Raw genomic sequence first — 20,707 nt, 5'->3', positions numbered from 1 at the left:
TTCCTTGGAGCAGACGAGACAGGATGGACTTGATAGAGATGTATAAAATTATATGGGGCATAGACAGGGAGAAACATTTCTCCTTGATGCGGGATCAATGACCAGGGGCATAGATTTAAGGTAAGGGGCAGGAGATTTCATGGGGCTGTGGAGAAAAATATTTTCACTCAGATGGTGGGAGGAGTCTGGAACTCACTGTCTGAAAGGGTGGAGGAGGCAGAGACCCTCACAACATTTAAGAAGCATTTAGATGAAGACTGCACCAAGTGCTGGAAAATGGGATTAGAATGGTTAGGTTGTTTTTGACCAATGCAGAAGCATTGGGCTGAAGTGGCTTTTCTGTGCTGTAGACCTCTATGACACTTTATCATACAAAATTTCACAGAGAGCCTCATAAGATACCAGTGTAGATAACCAAAAGCTTGATCAAAAGATAGAGGGCTGGATTTTCCACTGTTGGGATTCTCCATTGCGCCGACAACACACCTATGCTCTGGGATTTCCCAACAGCGTGGGGCTACCCTCAATGGGAAATCCTATTGACCGGCTGGCGGGCCTGAGAATTCGCCAAAGGTGTAAGTTGTGTTTCAAAGGAGAGGGAGAGGCAGAATGGTTTTGGGATGGAATTCCAGAGCTTAGGCTCTTGGTAGCTGAAGGTCACCCATGCAAATTGGAGATGCACAAATGGCTAGATTAGGGAGACTGCAGTGATCTCAGACAGCTGTGGGGGGAGGAAAAGGACAATTTGTCCTCGCTCTACACATCTTCATATGCATTTCTAGAGATGAAGAATCAAAACCTTTTCCAATCTTTCTTCCCAACCAGGAGACATGGACACCAATTTCATCAATGCCAGCAATGTACTCCTGCAGATCGAACCTGGGGGCTATCACATTGGTGCGTATACCCACAGACACTGCGGTATAACACAAATATTGAGTGTTATGTGTAAAAGAGAAGAGTGACATTGAGGCCAACGGAAGATACAGTTTATTTTTTTTATTGTGCAAGCATTTAAGAGACACATAAATGAAAAAGTAAGTAAGTCAGACAGGACAACTACACTAAGCAGACATTGCATGCTGCTGATCACAGCTCTCTTGTTAAACAATACACAGTATACTCTGACTTACCAGCATCAAAGCTTTTACAATAGTGTTATATATGAACTTTGCTTCAGTGATTAATAAAAAAAACATGCATAACATTCTGTTATATGTAAACTCTCTCGTGACACGTGGGACTGGCCCACCACTCCCAATAGTATTAGGTTACAAATCACATACTAAAAACAAGAAAACACTTTTTAAAGAGAAACAAAAAAAAAACAATGCACACACCAACAATGTTTGGCAATTTTACACATATTTAGTGGTAACATCAAGGGAATTTTGATGGGTAGACAAGCTGGAATGTATGAACCGTCACATGGCAATGATCCCCAAGGCTGCATAGTTGGCAGTTATTCCACAGGCAAGATTTAGACACCCCCTCAAGGAGCATAGTTTTGGATCTTGCCCTCTTTTCTCCAAATCTCTGTCCTTACCAGTCTTTTTTTTAAGAATTCTGTCCCGTTTAACAATACTAACTGTAGTGGAGCTAGTTCGTACTAAAAGCTGTTGATAAGAAAGACATTCACCTTGAATCTGCTGGAGTGCCGCAATAATTCAGGTGGGAAGAAACCCAGCAGATCTAAGATCTACAGGCAAATAACTAAAACAATCTTTTCAAATTAAAGGTTCTAACCTTACATCTGTGGTGTGGATGAATATGAATACCGTTTATTGGTCAGGTTCGCCCGCGTCGACATGCCTGCCCAGTGCAATAATGCAATCAGCTGATCTAAGGTACCATGCACATGGATAATGCATCACAGCCAACCGTGATCCTGTACCCACCTGGTACTCCCAATAGCAGTCACAACAGAGGAATTAGGAATGGGATAGCAGGCCAGTTAGGAGTGCCGAGATTAGCTGCCTGAATAGTCCTGGATCTGTATAGCCGAGACAGCAAGGTCTGCACCAATTGAGCAGGCGCCCCTATTTTCCATACAGAGAACCGTGCTGGACCATCAAATATTTCAGGATTTTTTGCAACGGTTCAGAGATATATCGCCACCCAGCTACTCCTTTCATTAATGAATACTCATGCCGAAGACCATTCTACAAGCACCAAAAGCGTTAGGCTGATTCAACATCGCCCAACCTCGTTATCTCCTGCCTCTTCCTAATCTCTCCTAGACACAGCAGAGCACCTCAGAAGAGGAAACTCCGTCCAATTGATCTGCACTCTAAATTAGAACACTCACTAGATTCACAAACTAGTCCTAGAATTCAATATTTGAGCCTCACGTGACATAGTGCCCATCCCATTGCTACCACAAGGTGCTGAGCCATTGCATAGAATGTCAAGTTGGGAGTTGGGCTTTGGAAGTGGTTGCGATATCCTTTAACAACAAAATTGTAATGGTAAATATTATGATAGCTAGGTGTTACATTCTAACTGTAGCTTTACGTGTGAACACCAAAGAACAGACCTCTGAATCAGAGACTGGGTACATTTGAAAATCTATCAGCTCCGACCCATCTGTTGTAAATAGGGCTTCATATTTACAGTAAGCTTTTAGACTGAAGCCAGCAACACATCAAGAATGTTTGTATTTGCAATCCTTTAATCCACCCACTTTTCGACAATTGAAACGTAACTTAATCGTTGGCTTTACAGAATGAACTTTCACCAAAATGTAATAGCTTATCTTGTGTCAGAAGTGAAGTACTAATCCTCAGTGTGCTCAGTAAATACGATGTACAAAACAGGCAGCGGAACAAATACCATGACTAAAGCAAATGGAAATAAACCCTAGTTTTTGTTTGCAAATGGTATCTTTGGAACTACTGACAAAACACAGCTGAACCATAATTTGTATTATATGACTCTGCCCATATTCCAGTTCTGCTTGTAGCGATTTCCAATTACATCCCATTTAAGTCAGTCAAATATAAAGCCTCGAGACTCGTTGATAGCAGTGATCTTTGCTTTACTGAAAGTAAATGTTTCTCCCATGTTGCACCCCATCTCTCTCAGTCTATAGTCAAGACATTTGTGGGCAAACATAATTGTTTCTATTTTAATATCGTGTGAGATGTACAAAATTCCAAAGACAGGTTATGGGCTCAACGTCAAGCTCAACTAGTTTCCATTTAAGGTGTAAAACACTCTGTCTCTTTTACTGGTTGCTGGGTCTATTTGTGTGATAAATGCAACACCAAGTGCAACCATGCATTTCTGACCTGTTTGAAACCATTGAGCCATTTTATGTTCCTCAGTCTAACAAGCAGTGAACTTTGTCTGAGATCAGATGCATTTTGTGTAAATACTGACAGGTATGACAGGCTCAGCTTTCACATTTCAGTTTTAACAAGTACCCAAATTAGTAGGCTCATTGTTAAGCACAAGTGCGGCATAATGGATGGTGGCGTTCCACCTCAGCAACCGTTTCAATACCACAATCGGAATTAGGGAAGAGATCAAGCAAGCAAAGGTCAAGTGATTTGCTAATTGATCCTTGGAACAAGGAAACGGCACAATTAAATTGGGCAACTTATCTTATACAGGCCAAAGATCGTACTCACCCACTACAGAGCAATTCATAGTCTCTGTTACTACAGACCCAATCTATTCTGAACCATTCTAATGAGTTCAGCAGACAGAACATAAAAAAGTGCCTTATTAGTGAATGAGTAATGTGGATTCTGGTTGATCTCTGGTTAACTAACTGTCAGCCCAATTCTGAAAACCTACTTAAGGTCAGGTCAGATACCAGACTAGCAGGATGTAGTGGCCCTGATGTCAAGGGGTACAAAAGACAGCAGAGCTAACTGAATAACACATATAATCATGTGTTCTGTTGTACCATAGCAGAAGAATGAAGGTTGGCCTCATAACATAGGTTTTGACAAAGACCACCCTTTTAATCATTTGCTCGCATTCTTCCAGGATACCAACTGTACTATTTTTCTCTTGCAACATCTAATTATTTCTTAAACCAATCTATGTTGGGTGTCCAGCAAACTTCTGACAACCTATTCCAGATGATGATCTGTTGAGAGGATTCAGCCAGCTGGAAAAGATTCAAAACCAAAATACTGCAGATATCCTGGCATGAGTGGCTGGACAAAAGAGCGAATTAGGACCGATTCAGGGATCTCACCCCACTCGTGACTGCAGTGCGCCCTCCACCACAACCTTCCCAGCTTTGACAAAGGGTCACATGAACTCAAAACTTAGCTCTTTTCTCTCCCTACAGATGCTGCCAGACCTGTTGAGATTTTCCAGCATTTTCTCTTTGATTTCCCAGAGGTGGCCAATTAGGAAACTTCCTCCAGGAGTGCCAGTCAGCCAGGCAATTGGGAGCAGTGGGCAGGCGTTAGCTACAGAAGGACTTCAGAGAAGCGGAAGGGAAGAATGATCTGCAACCCCACTCAAAATGGAATGCTTTTGAGGTAAACAGTGCAGACCAAGGTGGATCTGTCTTCCATTTGAAAGAATTTGCCTGCAGATACACTGTGCAGACTCTATGTGATCATTTAAAGCCTGCACCACATGGTGCTTTGACCTTCTGCAGTGCTTGCGCCTCCTGTGAGCTGCAGATGTAGCAGGGATCAACCGAATCTCTGGCAAACTGCTGTGGCGCATGAAAAATGCCATTTAATTGGTATTATAATGATTTTAATTGGCTTCCATTGCAGCAAGGTGGGGTTGCTCCTGGAGATGCAGTTTACCCTTGAAGTAAAGCAGCCAGAGGCAAGTTGTCTGGGGAGTTGGCACAAAACATAAGATTTTCTTGCCCCCCCCTCCCCCTCCCAACAGGCTGTTAAAATTCACCGCGATAACTGAAGTACTCCCCTCGTCTATCCTCTAACGCAAGTGGTTTTGGTGAACTTCAGGTATCTCACCAAATTATCATTCTTCACGTGTGAATGTCAGGGGAGTGTGGAGATGAAGGCCAAGCCAAACCCTACCCTCTGCTGATATCTATAAACACGTACCTTCAAAAGGAATCACTAGGCAATGATCAATTGCAAGGTCCCGAGCTCATTTTATACCCCTAGCCCACTAATTAGAGTATCCTAAGATGATGGAGATCAGCATGGTCCAGGGATCAAACCAGAGGTCTCCAGGTCTGAAGGTTCAATATTATCCAAGCTTGGGGAGGGTTCTAAAATGAGTAATATTGGATCAGCTGCATATTATACCTCAGCCTAACCTCCATTTCGACTGAAGCCAATGGAAATCAAAATCAGGCAAGTGTATAATAAGTATGATATATAATGGGCAACTGATCTTGGGCCATTTATGCCCTCATTCAAGTTGAATTTTGGTCCCTATGCATTTGGTTACTGAACCATCAGGAAAGCTACCCTGCTAATGAATTATTTTAGCTGCATTATATCAATGTGTGAGTTAATCCTATTGAATAAATAATAACAGGGGTAGGTTTCTCCGGTCCCCCAGCCGCATGTTTCACGGCAGTGCGCCATTTGCTGACGCGGGATTGTCTCTTCCCGTCACTCGTCAACAGGATTTCCCATTGAAACCACTCTTGGGAAACCCATGGGCAGAGGTGTGTTGACAGCAGGAAATGAGAATCCCAACGGCCAGAGAATTCCGACCCCAGATGTCCCAATTGATGTGAATAGGCAAAACAACAACTTTCCGGCTGATCACCTTCCCGAGAGAGTTGCTGAGCATCGTTGAAAAGGTAGAGACACAGTAGGGAGGGGGAAGTAATCTGTTAAATCTTTATTGTACAAGTTTGCCCCTGTACAAAATGTCACTAGGGGAGTGTGAAAGGAAAGATTTTCTCCAAGACACAAACTGTGCTTTCAATGGCCTAATGCTGCACTGATGCAATTTGTGTGTAGAAAAATATATGAAGACTGGAACTGGTGTCAGCGATCAATTCATAAGTCACTGTTACATTCACGACAAAGAACGTCATCCTTCTCAGGGAAAAATCCCTTTCCAACCAGCGAGGCCGAACATCGTGAGCAGGTGAAACAGCTCTGGTGCCACTGGCGATCTTCAAAGGAAATGTATTTGCCGCCTCCAAAACCTTTGAGGAAAAAAAAAGAGGGTTTTTAGAAACGGTTGCATGCTTTGTCAGTTCTGACTGAAGTGTTTAAAGTGGAAAGTCAATCTCTGACCAATAACAATGGTCAACACTTGCAATGTCTGGTAAAACAAGTCTGTGCAATCTCGCGCCCTAATGATGACCACTAAACCAACGCTGATTGTCACAAACAAAAACCTGGTCCATTGATGCCTTTTAAGGAAGGAAATCTGCTGTCCTTGCCTGGCCTGGCCTACATGGGACTCCAGGCCTATCGTATTGTAGTTGACTCTTAAATGCCCACTGAAATGGCCGACCAAGGCACTCAGCTCAAGGGCAAATAGGAATGGGCAACAAATGCTGGCCGAGCCAGTGATATCCACATCCCATGAGTGCACAAAATAAATCTTCAATTCATTTGAGGAAATTTTGCTTTTGATGCAGTGCCATTTCCCACTTTTCTTTTTAAATACTTTGACTCTAAAAGCTTTTTTCACCTTGCCATATTCCCAGCAGTGACTCCGCACAATGTCTAAGAATGAGAATTCTTTAAAAATCTCTTGAACAGAGAACTATGCTCAGAGGACAATGTTCAGTTAGAAGTACTATAGGGCACATTTAAAAGTAGGCTGCCTATTTAAACTATAATTCATGCATCTCATATAACTGCAAATCACTGTTATCATTAATCAAGAGTCCTAAATTAGGACACAGATTATTTTATAAGGCTCGGTATTTGCAGATCTGAAGGCCCTGTGAAGTTGCCTGTCAGCATTCCAGTGTTCATTGCTGTCATTAAGAGCTCTTTTATAATTGTTAATTTAAGAGATACTGCTGTGTATACCTACGACTTTATCACAAAATATTTGATCCCTCCGAGGTTTTTCTTCAAAGCATTAGCGCCAGTGTTTTGGCACTGTACTAAGAAAAACATTGGGGTATTTATCTTTCTGATTTCTGCCACATGAAATCCTTCCAAGTATGACAGAAGTGTTTCTGATATCCCTGTGAATATGCTGCTAGATGCCTGGAGGTGCAGTTTATGACAGTGGGTGAACCTTTTGTCTCAGCTGGGAGTCTTTTTTTACGCTAACAAAAAAAATCAGAATCAGAATGATAGCTTCGATAGCCTTTAAAGCAAAGGATTTGCAACTCGCAAAGGGCCAAGGTTTGGGAGAAGTTACAGCCTGAAACATTAAAGCAACAAAATATGATTGTTTTGGCTCTTAGAGATTTTTTTTTTTAAAAAAGCTTTTTCTCTTTCAGCCATGAAGTCCAGGCCTCAGGCTTCTTTCTAGCTGACAAAGGATATTCATCTGCCAGGTGAATTGGCCCCTCTGCTTTCTTTTCCCACTCCAGAGATGGGTTGGAATGGGGATTGACTCAGTTTCCAAACACAGCCAAGAGCCACAGTGTAGCTACGAGTCCAACCGAGTTCAAATATTATGCGTGGCTTGGTTTCAACCCTGGGCCTACATGCTGAGAAGTTTCAGATTGGGTGATGCAGTGGATTCCAAGGACAGGGTAATGGAATGAATGTCTCCTCTGTCTCGTGGCATGCAAGGACCCTTAAGAAAATGACTAGCTGGTCAATCAGGTTCGTGCAATGGAAATGCAAATGTCATACTGCTGTTGGAAATGGTGGTTTGCACCATGGTTTTGGTATAATGTGGCAGGGAGAGCAAATTTTTGCATCGATATATCTCACTTGGATAAGCACAAAGATGATCAATTTAACAAACTCTCCCAATTGCAGGTCGAGCACTTCACAGCTGAAAACCATTGGGCTGCTGTCAGAGTATGACATTTTAATTTTTTTCCATAGACTTCAGTTATGTCAGTACGTTGAGGGGAAATATTTCATGCACAAGCCGTCATGGAGAGGAGTTACTGGCCAAATGCATATTGCCGAACCCTCCACAGAAATTAAATACATGGCTAGAATGCAAACATGCGACGTGGAGGTGCCTCATAATCGGCTGACATCCAGTACCTGACATGCAAAACAATTCCAATTAATCTCAAATTGAGCAAAAGCAGAGTGAAAGAATGATGCAACGTCTGGCTGGGGGATGGGTTTCATTTGAGACTGTCTGCATCACCTAAAACAGCACAATGCTCAGTTTAAAGCAGACAAAGACATTTTTGTAATCAGATCAGAAAACAGTCACAGCCTGTGCAACCTCATGATTCTGGCATCTGGTGGTATGGTGAGATTTACATAGAAATTACAGCATTGAACGAGTCGAACCACTTCATATTGGTGTTAATCCTCCCTAATCTCATGTATCTGCGCTTTTCTCACATCACTTTATTCTCCTTTTCCTTCAACCACCTATCTGACGTATTCTTCAATGTTGGCCTGACCTCTGCGGCCATCATTAACTCGGAACATGCATTGTCCAGCTCCACAATGCTGTGTAAATAGTTTTCTCCAGTTCTCTCTCCCCATATTTCACATTCAATATTCTACCCATGTCCGGGCACTCTAAGATTCTTCTATCACTGGAAACAATGTTTCTTTCTACCCTGTTACAACTCTTTAAAACCTGAAGCACATATCCTCTGTTCCAATGAAAATAGCCCCGATTCTCAGCACTTTCTTCATAATTATATTTCCCCATTGTAGGCAATATTTAAGAGAATCCATGCTGTACCCCCTTTAATACCTTGATGTGCTTCCAATGTGTACAGCTGAAGATTGCACACAATATCCCAACTGTGGTCTTACTAATGTTTTGTATAGCTGCCATTACATCTCAACATTTATTTTCTTTGCCTCTTGCAATAAAGTCCAACGTTCCTTTCGTTTGTTTTTATATGAATGTCCTTATCCATGTCAGGTGCGGTTTTAATGCCTTTGAGCACCCCCACAAACCTCCTGTTCTTTCCTGTCGTCCACTTTTCCCCTTCAAATCTTCCTTGTGGTTTTTAAGCAAAAATGCACTGCCTCACACTTACGATCCACCCTCTTGAACAATTCCATAATTTCCTTTGATCTTTAGAATCAATTTACTTTGGCCGGAATTTTTCAGTCCCGTCTCTCCCGCGACAGGTTGGCCTGTGACGGAGGTGGCTTGCCATCGACTTCCGGAAGGATCTTCGATCCCACTGAATTCTACGGTGTTTTGCATGGTGCGCTCATCCTGTCACTGGGGAACCCTGCGGCAGGGGCCGACTTTGGTGGGGCTGGAGGATACCACCAACAGGAGGGGCCGTAAAATCCCACTCATGGTCTCCCATTTAGGTATTTTGCCAAAACTTTGTCACCATTCCCAGTAGCCACGTATCTAAATTGAACGATGAACAGTGAAGTGATCCCAGCTAGAGCAGAACCCTGTGCGACATTGCTGTCCACTGCCATCCATTATGTCCTTAACTTCGAATTGGTTTCCTCCTATCTAGCCATTTGTTAGTCCACTTTGGTCTCCTTCCCTTGATTCCATGCCCCTTAATCTGCTCCAGTTGTCTCCTGGTGCTATGTGGGCAAATGCTCCTGGTGATATGTGGGCAAATGCTCCTGGTGCTATGTGGGCAAATGCTCCTGGTGATATGTGGGCAAATGCTTTGTGAAAGCCCAGGTTCACCATTCACTACATTCCCCAAATCCACCATATCATTCATTCAAGCAAACCTGATCAAATATGATCTACTTTTCGGGAATCGATGTTGGTTCAAACTGCTTCCTCCACTGAAATGTTTACTAATTTCATCTTTAATTAAAGATTAGAAAAAGCTCCCTACCAAAGGCCTCAAACAAACTTTCCTGTATCTATCTCGGTTAGCTCTGTCGCACTTTGTGAATCTACATTGGATTGGTTGCTTTCCAGACATCCAGCACACATTGCCTCTCAATAGTCCCATGAAATATCAATTTGAGCCTTTGCTATTTATTCCCCAGGCGGGATCCTTGGATGTAGCCTGGTCCCAGTACTTTTGATCTCCTTGGGCTTAACGAATTCCGCAGAATAATTTTGTCCGATGTGAACACTGAAGTGAAGTGTTTGTTAAATGTCCACCTTCACAATCCTCTCCCCGATCTCATTCTTGACAATTCTCTTTTCACTGATATCAGAATGTTATACTTTTCTATTTTTAATGACATTGATTTTCCTCCTCCTTTCTGGCTTTACATATTCCTTTCCCAATCTTTTACCTGGTCATATATTTTTTTTTGTAGTATTTATTTCACTACTTTCCTGAAATTACATTTCAGAGTTGCCAGACCTTGCATTCGTTAACATTTAGATATTCCATAAGGGATAATGGAGTGATTCCAATGGCAAATCTGCATTCAAGAGAACCTTGGGCACAAGATAGGGCTCCAAAACTATAACCGCAATCCCTCATCTTGTGATCTTTGTGAGCATAACTCCCCATTGGGATTGTGGAATTAGCCATATATTTCAGGACAGGATTGGATTATCCTACAGACTGCATTTCAAAAGTACATAATCAGTTAAGAAGAAGTTTTGGACTCCCTTTCAAACCGAATTTCTTTGATCAAGCTTTTGGTCATCTGCCCTAATAGCTCATTATGTGTCTCAGTATCAAACTTTGCTTGATAATGTTCCCGTTATGTGCCTTATAATGCAACGTTTTATTAAAGACTCTGTATAAATGCATCTCTTTATGTTGTGCTTGTGAAAAGCATTATATAAAAACAAGTCAAGTTTGCATTTATATATCACCTTTCCTGAACAGAGTACACTCCAAAGCACTTTGGCCCAAATCATCCGGTCTCTGGATTGTTGGAGACTGGACTTCCATCCCCAATAAATGTGTCAGGACTCTAAGAATGTCCCAAGGCACTGACTCCGCAGGAATTGCTTGGGAAGTTTGAACATCCAATCGGCAATTGCCCTGCTGGCTGGAACCCTCCAGAAAAGTCTGAGTCTGAGTTGGAAACATTGGACAGATCCAACTTACTTACCTGGATAGTAACCCAGGAAGCATTAGACAGAAAAATCATAGTTAACTCTTGGGTAACTATACAACTGGGCCCACCAATTCCCCCCTCAATCACCAACCCCTCCACCCCAACGTAACCCCCTGGACTGCTGCCTCCCGGCCGCTCCCCAGCCTGACCTGACTAGCCCCACCACCTAACTCCAATCCTTCCCTGCCGATTGGACCAGAGTACCCCAACCTGAAAATCTCTCCTAATTCAACTACACTCACCCACATGGCCCATCACCTGACCCACCAGCTCACCCACTTAACATGCCCACCTCTATCCATTGACTCATTCATCCAATTACCCGTTCATTAACATTCATCTATCACCAGGCACACTGGACTATCATAAATTCCCTAACGTGCAGAAGGAGGCCATTCAGCCCATCGAGATGGCCCTCAAGTGCACCCTACCCAGGCTTCCTTATCCTATCCCCGTAGTCCCACCTAACCTTTGGAAAAAGGGGCAATTTAGCATGGCCAACACACCTAACTGACATCTTTTGGACTGTGGGAGGAAACCATAGCACCTGGAGAAAACCCACGCAGACACTGGGGACAATGTGCAGACTCCACACAGACGGTCACCGAAGGCCAGAATCAAACCCAGGTGCCTGCCACTGTGAGGCAACAGTGCTAACCATTGTGCCAACATGCCACCATTAAATCTTTATTTATGGTAGCATATGGGCGACAGTGGTGCAGTGGTTAGCATTGCTGCCTCACGGCACCGAGGACCCAGGATCGATCCCGGTCCGTGTGGAGGTTGCACATTCTCCACATGTCTGCGTGGGTCTCACCCTCAGAACCCAAATATGTGCAGGGTAAGTGGATTGACCACAATAAATTGCCCCTTAATTGGAAAAAAAGAATTAGGCACTCTTAAATTTATTTTAAAAAACTTACGGCAACATGTGCAGTAAAAAGGGGCCATGGCTTTTGCTATCTGCGAGGGTTTATGTGCCGCGTGAGTTCTTTGGCATTGTGGATTGGAAGTTGGAACCTATTCAACGTTTCCAGGTCAGTGATAGTTTTCTGTTTGAGCAGTATTGGAACAGAGTTAAAAAAAATTATTCATTCACCAAGGATGTGAGCTTAGCTGCCCAGGCCAACATCTACTGCCGATCTGGCGTTGCCCTTGAGACGGCGGCGAGCTGCTTTCCTGAATTGCTGTAGTCCATGTGGCGTAGACACACCCACAGTGCTGTTTGGGAGGAAGTTCCATGATTTTGACCCAGTGATAGTGAAGGAGCAGTGATAAATTTCCAAGTCAGGATGATGTGTGACTTGGAGGAGAACTTGCTGGTGGTGGTGGTGTATCTGCTGCCCATATCCTTCTGGATAGTAGTGGTTGCGGGTTTGGAATTTGCTGTTGAAGGAACCTTGGTGAGTTCCTGCAGCGCATCTCGTCGGTGGTACACACTGGTCCTGCTGTGTGTTGACTCCGATTGGAAGTTTTGGGACTTTAGCGCCAATTAAGTACTTTTGAAGTGTAATCACGGTTCTCATTCAAGAAATGCAGCGGCCAAATTGCTTTTACTCCCCTTTGATTAGTACCGTGAGATATACAAGAAACAAGAACGAACAAGGTTTTGATCTAATAATTCATTGGAAAGACAGCACCACTGAAAGAAAGTATAGCACCTCATTCATCCTGTGCTGAATTGTCAATCTAGGTTATGTGCTCAAATCTACGGAGTACTTAAATCTACGACTCTTTGACTCAAGGAGGTGAGAGAGCCACTACTGATACCTGTCAGGTTATTGTGTCAAGTAGGCTGTGGCCAGTAGGCCTTGGGTACTGAGTAAAAAAAGAATTAACTAACTCCCTTACAAACAACCTCGATGGATAAACTATAATGAGACTTACAGGCTTCTGCCAACACCTCTAATGTACGTGAACGAGATCACGGAGCTCACCCACTGAAGAAAGTCTGTTTAAATAACGATCAAATCGTACTTTTAAATAAGTAGAATTAGGATTGGAGCAGTCTAGAATGTGGCACCAAGAACCATTTCTATGAGAAACACTGTAGAAATTCCCGCACAGTTGTAAGATAAGAAGATTGGTTTCAGTGAAGCTGGCAGACAGTCAGGGAAGTATAGTTAGAAAATGTTGCGATACACAGCTGTTTACCTGTGATGGGCTTGGCACAGGCTGCACATTTCTTGGCGTACAGGTTCCCAAAACACTTGAGGCAGTACGGAGAGTCCTCCCGAGAGGTGAATTGCTGGCCAGCCAGCTGAGTCTTGCACCCGTTGCAGACAAAGCATTCTTTGTGATAGGGCTCATCATGGTAAGTAACACCTCCTTTGGTCAAGGCCTGCATATTCATTCAGAGGAGATCATTAAAATTATCCATGTAGCAGATTAATTATATACTATCTTTCTTTACAAGGATATTCAGCAGTTTGTAGAGCTTTAGAAGGGTCTTCACGTACAAGAGCATTCTAAAAGACCATTCAACTGGCGGCAACAAGAGAGACCGTGAATGGATTAGGTATTGGCATCTTTATTGGCGGCACAGTAGTTAGCACTGTTGCTTCACAGCACCTGGGACCCAGGTTCAATTCCCAGCTTGGGTCACTGAGACTGTGCGGAGTCTGCGCGTTCTTCCTGTGCCTGCGTGGGTTTCCTACGGATGCTCTGGTTTCCTCCCACAAGTCCCGAAAGACATTCTTGTTAGGCGAATTGGACATTCTGAATTCACCCTCAGTGTACCCAAACAGGCGCCGTAGTGTGGCGACTAGGGGATTTTCACAATAACTTCATTGCAGTGTTAATAAAAGCCTACTTCTGACACTAATAAAGATTATTATTATACTTTTATGATATATAACTGGAGGGTGTTGAAACAGTGCTGTTAGAATGAAGGAATCTCAGGAATTAATACTTACTGAAACTCATAGAATCCCCACAGTGCAGAAGAAAGCTATTCGGCCCACTGAATCTGCACCGTCCCTTCGAAAATTCCACCCCACCTCGGCCCAATTCCCCGCCCTATTCCTACAACCCCACCCTAAGGGGCACATTAGCATGACCAATCCACCTAACCTGAACATCATTGGACTGTGGGAGGAAACCGGAGCACCCAGAGGAAACTCACGCAGACACAGGGAGAAAGTGCAAACTCCACAGAGACGGTCACCCAAGGTCAGAATCGAATTAAAGAACCACTGATCTACGCCAGTTGGCTGCACAGAGTGGCAAGAGAAAAATCTTGGCAGATCACGCAGTTAGCTTTCTAGATAGTCACAGAAATCAACACCGAGCTGTGAGAAAATAATATTACATTCCATAAGCAAAGTTCATTAATAGCAGAACATGAGTCACACACAGATAGCCCAATTGTTTGGGAGCTACACCCATGTTGCCCTATTGTGGGTAAATTGTGTACATGCTAATCTGAGGAAAACAACCAACCTGAGATAATCCTCCAAGATGTAAGTTATTGACTAGCTCTGTGACTTAAGTTGCCTAAAGGCAGGTTGAGTTCTGTCCAAATAAATTGCTGAAAACTATAGCTACAAGGTCCCAATTCAGCTCTAGGTGAGAATATGCAGGTATATATAACATCACACAACCCTGCTCACTGTGCTATTATTCTGTTGTACCAAAAGTGAGAAAGAAGAGATGGTAGAACTTCCTATAAGCAGTAACTTAGGAAGATATTCTAAACGTTTGTAAATTGCTGGTTAGGCCTCAGTTGGTGTCCAACTCTGAACACCACACTTCAGGAAGGATGCCATGGCCTTGGAGAGGATACAGAGGACATGGAATGGTACTGAGACTGGGCTTCTCCTTCCAGAGCAGAGAAGGTTAAGGGCAGATTTAATAAAGCCATTCAAAATCATGATTGATAATAATGGAGTAAACAAGAAGTAGTACAAGGTCTTGTTCCACATTTTTAGTGTCCCAGCCTTTGAGCCCGGAGCTCTGGGCTCAAATCTCACTTTGCAGACTTGCGATCAAACATATTTAGAGCATCAACTTGTAAAATACCACATGACAATAGCAGGTGGTGAGAGCAGGAGGGATTCCTCATCGGCCATGTGATGGAATAGATGTTGGAGCCTCCATCATAGAACATAGAACAGTACAGCACAGAACAGGCCCTTCGGCCCTCAATGTTGTGCCGAGCCATGATCACCCTACTCAAACCCACGTATCCACCCTATACCCGTAACCCAATAACCCCCCCCATTAACCTTACTTTTTAGGACACTACAGGCAATTTAGCATGGCCAATCCACCTAACCCGCACATCTTTGGACTGTGGGAGGAAACCGGAGCACCCGGAGGAAAGCCACGCACACGGGGAGGACGTGCAGACTCCGCACAGACAGTGACCCAGCCGGGAATCGAACCTGGGACCCTGGAGCTGTGAAGCATTTATGCTAACCACCATGCTACCGTGCTGCCCTCTAGCTAGCATCTATCATCTAGCATGATGATCTAGCATCTATCATCACTAGCCAAGTTACAACATACATGTAAAAAGTGCATGTTGGCACAAGGGTCCAGTTGGCTGGATGGTGGGTGTAGATCTGATTGGTATCAACATGATGGGTTCGATCCCTGTTCCGGCAGGGTTGGATTTGAAATCTGGTTGTGGCGGAGGTCAATATAATGTGGGTCTGACCTGCCTTTGGGCAGAGAACTGAAGAAGCAAAAACATAAAAAGAAATGCTCTCCTATGCTAGGTGGGCCAGTAACTGGAGGACATGGATTTAAGATCATTGGGACATGAGCGAATTTGAGAAAACAGCAAGTTTGGTGGTCTGGAATAGATTGCCTGAAAGGCCGAGAGAAGCAGATTCAAAAAATGCCTTTCAAAAACAAATTTGATATATACGTGACAAGGGTCTACGTGGGTCTCACCCCCACAACACAAAAGGATGTGCAGTGTAGGTGGATTGGCCACACAAAATTGCCCCTTACTTTGAAAAAATATATAATTGGGTACTCTAAATTTATTTTAAAAGATATATATGCTTGAAAAGGAAAGAAATGTGCTGGGCTAAGGGAAAAGAGCAAACAAGTATAAGCATGATGGGCTGATTGGCCTCCTCAGTGCAGTGCACCTCTCAGCTTCTGAGGGTTTCTGTTTAAAGAAATTTGAGACTGTAAATGCTGACAGTAACACCATTGTTAAGAATGCAAACTAATTACTCCTCCAGTGATTTAATTCTCTCTGAAGTGGCATTAGTTATGCTGATGAAGAAATAAGGCCCATGGCAAGATATTTGAATCTGAAAGTTACCGTGCTGAAACAGGCCATTCAGCCCGTTGAGTCTGCACCGGCCCTTGGAAGCACCATGCTACTTAAGCCCACACCTCCACCCTATCCCCGTAACCCGGCCTAACCTTTTGGATAAGGGGCAATTCAGCATGGCCAATCCACCTATTTTTGGACTGTGGGAGAAAACCGGAACACCCGGAGGAAACCCATGCAGACAGGGGGAGAAAGTGCAAACTCCACAAAGATAGTCATCCGAGGCCAGAACTGAATCCGGGACCCTGGAGCTGTGAGGTAGCAGTGCTAACCACTGTGCCACCATAAAGGTCGATGAAATGTTATAATTGCCAGCATTCTCTTGGTGGGGTACTTCATAATCTGCCTAATTAACAGCACATTCAGTTATGCTTCCTTCCCTTGCGTAAAGCAAGATCACTTAAAATGGCATGTGCCATAGAATGGTTGTACAGCTGTACATCCAAGTTCCTGAGTGAAAGGATATTCAGTGCTGAAAAGGGATAAGCAATGCACTAGACTCAAAATATTCTCAAAACAAGTGTCAGGCATTACCTTCTTGCAACGGAAACATCGAGGAGCAAAGTGGTTCTCGTAGCAAGGCACACAGTAAATCTCACTCTTATCAGGAACAAAGGCCTTTGATCCTATTGGCTGCTCACAAGTGTGGCAAATGAAACATCCTTCATGCCAGGTGCTGCCATTGTATTCAAGCTTCCGGGTACCTGTGAGGGACAGAAAGGTTAATCCACATCACATTCAAAACAACTCATTTACATTCAAAGTAATGCAACACCACTGGAATTTTACAGTAGCTGGACCGAGGTGAACTCGATAGCATCATGGAATGAGGGTCTTATCAATGACTTCATTGGACAGATTTCCTCTTCAGCTCCTCATTATAGTGGCTCCTCAGAGTGAAAACAGTTATCACAAATTTAGACAAAAGCTGCTCCCAATTTCCTGTTGTAGAGTCATAGAATTTACAGTGCAGAAGGAGGCCATTTGGCCCATCGAGTCTGCATCGGCCCTTGGAAAGAGCACCCTACCCTTGCCTCCACCTTTCCCCATAATCCATTAACCCCACCTAACCTTTTTGGACACTAAGCGCAATTTATCATGTCCAATCCACCCAACCTGCACATCTTTGGACTGTGGGAGGAAACCGGAGCACCCGGAGATAACCCACGCACACGCAGGGAGAACGTGCAGACTCCACACAAGACAGTGACCAAAGCCAGGAATCAAACCTGTGAGGTAGCAGTGCTAACCACTGTGCTGTCCATTGATATCTAACTCAGCACAAAGGGCATGTATATAGCATATAGTTTTGATGAATTAGATTAAATTCTGGACGTTTGCTGCCTGTGTTATTAATATTACATGCATCATTCTCTCACTGAGTGGCTCACTCCACTCAGATGTCACTCGCCCCCTCAAAAGTGTTTGAGCTCTGTAGGTATATGTTTCCATGGACTTGGTGTATCCTTTCGCACCTCATCCAAACAGGAGACCTTCACATTTGAGCATAGGGACATCATGGGTATAGACATGATAGTGATATCTGCTGAAGGGAATTAGTGTTGAACTCACATGCATGTATACTCAAAAGTAAGAGCATCCCAGGGCCGCTATCTGCTTCCCTAGACAGCAGTGAGGATCAATGTACCTCACCACTCTACAGAGATCATCTAACACAGCAAAAACCGAGCATTAAAATTCAAGGTCTTCCTTTACTACACTGTTGGTATATTTACCAACTGTCCCAAGACGGAATCATATTTGACCACTGATTTCATCCTGGCAAGGTGCGGAAGGGGAGGAGGGCGAGATTGCAATGATTATGAGAGGGTCCTAACTTGTCCATTTTTAATGTTTCCGGAACTAACCAAGGGCCAGAAATATCAGATTATCAATCGTAGGAAACAATGGGCTGGATTTTATGGCCCCATCCCACTGGCATATTTAAAGATTGGCCAACAGCTCTGTAGGGCAGGACTTCCTCCCAGATACGGTTCAAAGTTTCACACTGAATGGCTGCGGGGCAGCTGGCTTTTGGGTGGGCTGACAACTGACTCTCTGATTCAGGGGAGATGGAGAACACGATGCTTCATAAAATTTAGCCCAATGGGTTTTAGGGTGAAGAATGAATTCTGGCTGAAAAATCCCATCCCTGTGAAGCCTCATCATTTACGGGTTATAATTCTTTCCTATTACCGAACCAATGGTTACCTATAACAGGGGAGTACACAATCTCACTGTTTAAATGTTGTTGTCTCAAAATTCAAAGCTCCAGTACTAGACTGAAATAATTCACTCATCACTCTGGTCAACATAAAGCATTGTCTGGAATTTCCACGGAGTTTCTCCTGGTCATCGATCAAAACTACAGCATTTACACTGTTTCTCAGGGGTAATCTAATGTTCTGCTAAAGTAATGATGGATAATCAGTCGGGCACAGCTCTAACATCATTGCTCCTCGACACATAATAGGCTTGTACTGGTGGGTCCTCTATAAAGCTACCAGATGCCAGCCAGATCTCACTGAAGATTCAAGCAAAATAATTACTATGTGACTGTGACAAAGGTGAAAATACCTCTTCTACAGCTATTGACACAGTTGACCACACCATCCATGTCTAGTTCCTCTCCATCATCATCATCCAGTTGGCTGGTACTGTATTCATCTGGATCCATTTTTATTTAATCGAGTTGTAGCCAGAGAATCACCTGCAATGACCTACCTTTCGTCTCTTGCACAATTACCTCTGGTGTCCCCCAAGGATCTATCTTTAAAACCCCTACTCCTTCCCATCTATGTGCTACCCTCCATGACAGCATCCAAAACACATCCCTTTCCACATGTTCGCCGAGGACACCAAGCTCTACCCAATCACCACCTATCTCAACACATCCACTATCTGTAGATTATCAAGCTGCTTGTCCGATATGTAATATTGGATGAGGTGAAATTTCCTCAACAAAATATCGGGGAGATTAAAGCTGCTGTCTTCTGTCCCCACGAGGAACTGCAATTCTGGTCATCGACTCCATCTCTCTTCCTGGAAAATGTTGGGCATTGCACCAGACGGTTTGCAAATGTGGTGTCACATTTGACCCCGAGGTGATCTGCCAACCGTCATGTTTCCATGACGAAGACAACTTATTTCCGCCTCTAACATTCTCAAATCTGTCCCTGCCTCAGCTCACCTGCTGCCGAAAACGTCATGTATGCTTTGTTTCTTCTAGACTCGATTATTCCAGCACACGCTTGGCCAGATTCCCATCCACCGTCAGTAAACTTGACACCATACGTTCTGCAACCCGAGTCCTAACATGCATCAAGTCCCATTCACCCATCACCTCATCATGCTGACCTACTCACAGTTAAGCAATGCTGGTTTTTAAATTCTCATCCTGGTTTCAAATCTGTCGGAGGCCTTGCCCCTCCATATCTTTGAAATTTCATCCAGCCCACAATCTTCTGAGAGGGTTCTGCTTCTCTAACATTTGAGCTCTTGTACGCCCCCATTTTAATTCTAATCCCCGCTCAGAAGGGATTGGATAAACATGTTGCTGGTCCATTTATTTAAACCAGGCACATGAGAACAAATATACACAGAAAGAAAGCTCGAGGGCATCAGCAGCAGAGCTGTATGTGCTGTGTTCTGCTCACAGGCAAAAATGAAACTGGATCACATGACACTTCCCTTCTAGTGATGTCATACACCGATTCCTTAAAGGCACATTACAGCACCTTTGGTAATTTGACCTAATATCCCCTTTTGAGACTCATTCTCTTTTACCTGGTGCTTCCATTAAATGTCTTACAACATTGATGGTAATAATCTTTATTAGTGTCACAAGTAGGCTTACATTAACACTGCAATTAAGTTACTGTATTGAGCAGCTTGGTAGCACACATGGCTAGCACTGTGGCTTCACAGCGCCAGGGTCCCAGGTTCGGTTCCCTGCTGGGTCACTGTCTGTGAGGAGTCTGCACGTTCTCTCCATGTCTGCGTGGGTTTCCTCCGGGTGCTCCGGTTTCCAAAGACGTGCGGGTTAGGTGGATTGGTCATGCTAAATTGTCTTTCGTGTCCAAAAGGGTTAGGAGGGAATATTGGGTTATGGGGATAGGGTGTGAGGGTTCAAGTGGGTCGGTGCAGACTCGATGGGCCGAGTGGCCTCCTTCTGCACTGTATGTTCTATGTTAAATGCATTATATAAATGCAAGTTGCTCTGTTCCACAGCTTGCTGTTTACTAATCAGAAGGAGATTCAAGATTCATCAAGATTCCATGCTAATGAGAATTTGTTGTTGTCTAATACTTTGCCGGCTTTTCATTGCAAAGGAATATGAAATGTTTCTGATGATTGGTCATGC

At 43.7% G+C, this 20,707-nt stretch overlaps 1 protein-coding gene across 3 annotated transcripts in view; it reads right to left on the bottom strand.

Annotated features, from left to right (window-relative positions):
• Positions 1 to 974: 974 nt before the first annotated feature.
• Positions 975 to 20,707, bottom strand: part of fhl3a (four and a half LIM domains 3a) — a 127,573-nt gene continuing 107,840 nt past the window's right edge. For all 3 annotated transcript variants that reach the window (XM_038800933.1, XM_038800943.1, XM_038800951.1), the window contains exons 4-6: positions 16,879 to 17,048; positions 13,206 to 13,392; positions 975 to 6,115 (exon numbers count right to left, since the gene is read on the bottom strand). In XM_038800933.1, the coding sequence (XP_038656861.1) occupies positions 5,964 to 6,115; positions 13,206 to 13,392; positions 16,879 to 17,048 (509 nt within the window). In that variant the 3' untranslated portion in view covers positions 975 to 5,963. The remainder of the gene's footprint in view (positions 6,116 to 13,205; positions 13,393 to 16,878; positions 17,049 to 20,707) is intronic.

Source organism: Scyliorhinus canicula, chromosome 1 (assembly GCF_902713615.1).
Source record: "Scyliorhinus canicula chromosome 1, sScyCan1.1, whole genome shotgun sequence".
NCBI lineage: Eukaryota > Metazoa > Chordata > Chondrichthyes > Carcharhiniformes > Scyliorhinidae > Scyliorhinus > Scyliorhinus canicula.
The sequence above is the reverse complement of the archived record's forward strand: the minus strand, read 5'-3'. Positions and strand labels throughout refer to the sequence as shown.